Source organism: Gobio gobio (genome assembly GCF_949357685.1).
Source record: "Gobio gobio genome assembly, chromosome: 14".
Taxonomy (NCBI): domain Eukaryota; kingdom Metazoa; phylum Chordata; class Actinopteri; order Cypriniformes; family Gobionidae; genus Gobio; species Gobio gobio.
Genome location: NC_137107.1, coordinates 43052572 through 43057584, shown reverse-complemented (window position 1 = coordinate 43057584; position 5013 = coordinate 43052572). Strand labels below are relative to the sequence as shown.

The 5013-nt window shown below is 36.2% G+C and overlaps 1 protein-coding gene across 1 annotated transcript; it reads left to right on the top strand.

The window, feature by feature from the left end:
- Positions 1 to 395: 395 nt before the first annotated feature.
- LOC307136986 (CD59 glycoprotein-like) lies at positions 396 to 4563 on the top strand. The gene is made up of 4 exons (XM_079834404.1): positions 396 to 869; positions 953 to 1072; positions 1225 to 1347; positions 2433 to 4563. Exons 1-4 carry the CDS (start codon positions 818 to 820, stop codon positions 2498 to 2500), a joined length of 363 nt encoding a protein of 120 aa, XP_079690530.1. The 5' UTR covers positions 396 to 817; the 3' UTR covers positions 2501 to 4563.
- Positions 4564 to 5013: the final 450 nt, after the last annotated feature.

Below are 5013 nucleotides of genomic sequence, written 5' to 3'. Positions count from 1 at the left end.
AGTCTTTTAGGTGTTCCAGGACCAGCCGCTCAAAGCACTTCATAGCGATGGGTGTGAGTGCTACAGTCATTAGGGCACCTCGGGCTAGAGTGTTTTGGCACTGGCACAATGGAAGTGTGTTTAAAGCATGTTGGTACAGCTGCTTGGGCAAGAGACAGGTTGAAAATGTCTGTAAAAACCCCAGCGAGCTGCTCCGCACATGCCCTGAGAACACGACCAGGGATGTTGTCTGGTCCAGCAGTCTTGTGCACGCTGATCCGGCTCAGTGCCTTGCAAACATCTGTCGAGGAGAGTGTGATTGGTGGGTGGTCAGCTGAGGGTTTGAGCTTGGTGGCAGTTTCTCTATTGTCTCTTTCAAAGCGAGCATAAAAGTAATTTAGCTCGTTCAGGAAGTTGACATCAGTGGCATCTTTAGCGGTTATGACTGAGGTGCTATATAGCTGCGCACCACTACCATATACAGAACCTGTTAAGATATGGTGCTATATAGCACCAAAAGTGGTTCCCCTATGATTACGAGCCAAGAACCACTTTTAGTGCCATATAGCACCAATTTCTATTAGAGTGTAGAGATTTGTGTGCATGTGTGTGACATTTACAATATGTGAACACAGAGCAGAACAGGAAACACTCTTAGAAAAGCCTAAAAAGGAGGAAGACAGATGGCTTTTGCACAGAAATTCATTCTGCTTTGTGTCACAATTTGCTGATGGCAGGTCATTTAGCCTTGTGGAATTCACACGATTTCTCAACAAAACCACCCATTTCTGAACAGACATAAAAGGAATGGAAACGTTTTTTCTCCCGTTCCTGACACATGATGGATCTGCGAGTGCCTGTTGTTCTTCTGTTCGTTTTTCTCACTGGAGGTACAAAAAACAGCAAGTATTGAATGTATTATTTGGTACACATACTGTAGAGCGGTAACTCAATGTCTCTCTCTGTCTTTAAGGATATTCTCTCAGGTGTTACTCGTGCATGCCTAATTCGACGGGTTCCTGTAAAGCAAAAGTGGAGACATGTCCAGCTGGATTTTTAAAATGTGCAAGCAGTATAGTGGAACAAACAGTTGGTAAGTCCAGTGTGATGTGGAAATCTGCTGTAATAATTTACCTAAAATTATAGCACTGGAGAGAAAGTATACTTGTTGATCTTTTCATATAAATGCAATTGAATTGGATTTGTTTTATTATCCTATTATATAGTTTATGTCTTTTTTTGCAGGTTCCACTAAGATGTCCATGACAACTCAAGCGTGTGCAGAGCAATGTAAGCCAGGGACCCAAAAGATAGATGAAGGGACACTGTCTGTCCAGTGCTGTGACACTGACCTTTGCAATGCAGCAGGTATTGGCCTTTATTTGACTGTTTGATTTTATCCACGGTAAGTTAAAATGATGACATGATACAAACATTAATACAAATAATTAAATAATTCAAATAGGGCTGCACAATATATCGAAATATGGCGATATGCATATCGCAATGGCACGCAATATCTAAATAATTTTAATAGGCTACTTCAACATTGTGAAAAGTGTATGTTTTAGGTTGACGCATATAGCAGACAATAGACTGGGCACACGACTGTTACTTATGTGACTTGCTTGATGTTAAAAAGAGTTATTAAACGCAGTCTCGTGCTGTCTGACACACACACTGAAACGTGCGTGTCTTGTCATTACACACTCAAACTGTCAAATACACACACAGTTATGTCAAAATTGCTGTAGCTTTTTAATAACCTTTGTAGCTTTATTATGTATCAGTGTATTTAATTCATGTAAAGACTACTGTTTTTAGTTCTTATTTTTAATAACAAAGATAAATAGTCCACCCCTAGTTCAGGTGTCTTTGTTTACCTGGATGTTCTTGATGTTAAGTTTTAGGTTGATATAACTGTATATTACCAAGTCAAGCAAAGAGTTTTTGGTATTTAAATATTGTCATTACATTTTTTGTTTGTTTACATTGATGTTCAAATTATATGGTCAGATTTGAGACATTCATTTTTGCTAAAACACTGCTGGTCACTTTCAGAAGTTGTAGCGATGCTTTCTTTTCCCAGAAAGAATGTGAAACACATAAATGGTATAATTCTCAGTTTTTAAATATGTTTTAAATAAATTATTAATGTTTATAATTTAAATAGATTTTACACACTTAAAGCAATATCGTATTGCATATCACATTTTTCTTCAATGTCGCACAGCCCTAAATTCAAACAATAATAATAGACAAGGGATTTTTCATAAGATGCACAATATCAAGAGTAGTCAAAAACAGTGTAAAACTTGAACAGCATAAAAAGGAGAAACTTATAGTCAAGTGCTTTAGGAGAGTTTTGATTAACAATGAACATGCCATTTTAATAACTATTATTAGTAGTAGTAGTATTTATGAATATTAATGTTCCTTATTGTCTTGATTAGATGGAGTGTCTAAGGGTACCCTCCTCCTGCTCTTCTCTCCTCTGCTCTTCTACTTCATGTTTCAGTGAGTCCAGATTCTGCACTTCAGATTCTACAGCAAAGACCAGCGAATATGATACACAATTGCTATACTTCACTGAATAAAGCTTGTTTGTTGCTCTGCTGTTCTTTGGTCCCATAAGAACCCACAGTGACACAGGTGTCACAAACACTGGTGATTATCTGGAAAGGTCTTTTTAAAGCAATATCCCTAAATTTCAACTCAGGAAGTCCCTAAGTGACATCTAAGGAACACCCAGGTTCAGTCATGTGACAATGTGTGCATTTTTTGTTGCCATGGCAACATTTCCAAAATGGTGGCCTGTCTGGTTAGCACATGTTGCAGTGTGAGCAATTTTTTAATACGCTTGTTTTTGTTACTAAAGGTATGTTTCAACCCATGCAACAATTCTAACATTTTAATAACTTATCATAGATTGCACTTAACCTGATTTTAATACATTTCTTAAACAAATTGATATAAAACAAGTTACGAAAATATTGTGGTGACATATATGTCACATCGGGCTGTTAGCCTTACAACAGTTGGTGGAATTTTGATGTTATGTATTTTAAGACAAATATTAATGAGCTGCTCAATTAATTTAGCAGATTCAATAATTTTTTTTGTGTTATATATTTTCTCTATGTTTTATATAAAATCTGGGACTCAGAAAAATGTTAACAGCACTGTTTAATATAATTTAAATATTGATTGGTATTGATCTGCGCATGATCTGCACCAAATGCCAGGAAATCATGCATACTTGGGAAAATGACAAAATGACATACCATGGTGGCTGACAAAATGTTACGCAACTGTTTTCAGACTCTACTAGCATGTCTACATTTCACTGACAACAATGATTCTTAAAATCAGCAAGCAGGGGATAAGTGTTGGAAGATCCGCCTATGGCTTGATATGTTTTGTTAATAATTTTTTAATAATACGCATAATTTTGATAAATGTTGTGGAAAAGAAAAGAAACTGAAAAAAACTGCTATTTAGCAAAAAAAATATTAAATGTTTTTTTTTTTTAAACTGAGAAATAAATGCCCAATGTGACATATATGTAACATAAAAAAATGTATCATAAACGCCCAATGTCACATATGTTGTATTTGGGTTGTATTTCAAAAACAACTGCAGAAACATGTTACAACAAGTGGTCCATTAAGCCTGTTTTAGGGGAGACCGGGGATGGTTGTAACACGGGTCAGTTGTAACAACTCCAATCTGTCCAATCAGGAACTAGTTACAAATCACCTGATTCACTTCGCACATGCTCAGTTTAGTCCTTATTCCACATGTGAAAAAGTAGTGCTCTGTGGCAGACATAGCAGATGCTAGTGAGAAAAAAAAAATTTGAGCTAAGAAAGTTACTTTTTTTATTTTTGTTATGGGAATTTCTGCTTTGTAGTTAAACTCATCAAATGTAAATTATGTTTATTGTGTGTCTGTGTAGATATTTTTCATGCAAATTGTTAGTGCTAATGTTTTAGCTGTTAGCTGTAAGGTGAGCTAGTTCATGGCTACATGACTCTGGGTTAGTTGTAACAACAAGACTCGGGGTTAGTTGTAACAATAATGAAATGTTACAACCTACCCCAAGAAAATTTTGTTGAATCTATTTATTTTTTATTCGAATTTCAGTATGCCTAGGTCTTGGAAGAGAAGGACAGACAGAGGGGTGTCTCATGATTTTGAAGAGAGCATCAGATGGTGTAAAAGAAATGGGAAAGTCTATAAGATCTGTGGCAAAGTTGTATGGCATTTGCCATGTAACCTTGTACAGATTCTGTAGAAAGAGGAGGATGACAGAAGAGAAGGGTTCAGCTGAACTTCCAAGAGTAGGCTACCACAGTGGAAAGAGGGTCTAACACAAAGATGGGGACTAACACCTTACACACACACACACACACACGTTCAAGTGGTCAATTTCAATATTTTACTATGGCCAATACTATGACTTACAGTAACAAACGTGCTTACACACAATGTTTGTGTTCAAGTTCAATTTATTATGGTCAATTACTATGACTGAGATGACTGACAGTTATATTGTCAGTCAGTGTTGAATAAAAAGCTTTCAAAATATTTTTTTTTGTCATAATCCTTATTTCATTGTGTTACATATCACCCCGGTGGATATCATAATGTTACATCTCACCCCAGGGTATGTTACAACTAACCCAGGCTATGGGGTGAATTGTAACATTTCACTCCTCGTGTTTAAAACTAAACCATGCATTTTCTGTTTGTGTTGAGAAAATAATAGCTATGTAATTTAATAGCAGACACTTGTAACTAGTTTAAATCCCATTTTGAACACACTGGCTTAAAAGTACTCTAAGATATAGACAGAAAGGTAAAAAATGTTACAACCATCCCCGGTCTCCCCTATATGCCCCATAATTTTCCTAAAAGGATAAATTGGTCCGGGTTCTTATGGGTTAAGGAACCGAAAGTATGTACTTACATTAATTTTAAATGAATAACAAAATACTGCATCATCACTAACAGATGTATATACAGGTATAC

Excerpts from the sequence above, each read along its gene's own strand:
- LOC307136986 (XM_079834404.1), top strand. The coding sequence starts at position 818 with ATGATGGATCTGCGAGTGCCTGTTGTTCTTCTGTTCGTTTTTCTCACT. Across the intron at positions 870-952 it reads GTTCGTTTTTCTCACTGGAG|GATATTCTCTCAGGTGTTAC; the intron begins GTACAAAAAACA and ends TCTGTCTTTAAG. Across the intron at positions 1,073-1,224 it reads TATAGTGGAACAAACAGTTG|GTTCCACTAAGATGTCCATG; the intron begins GTAAGTCCAGTG and ends CTTTTTTTGCAG.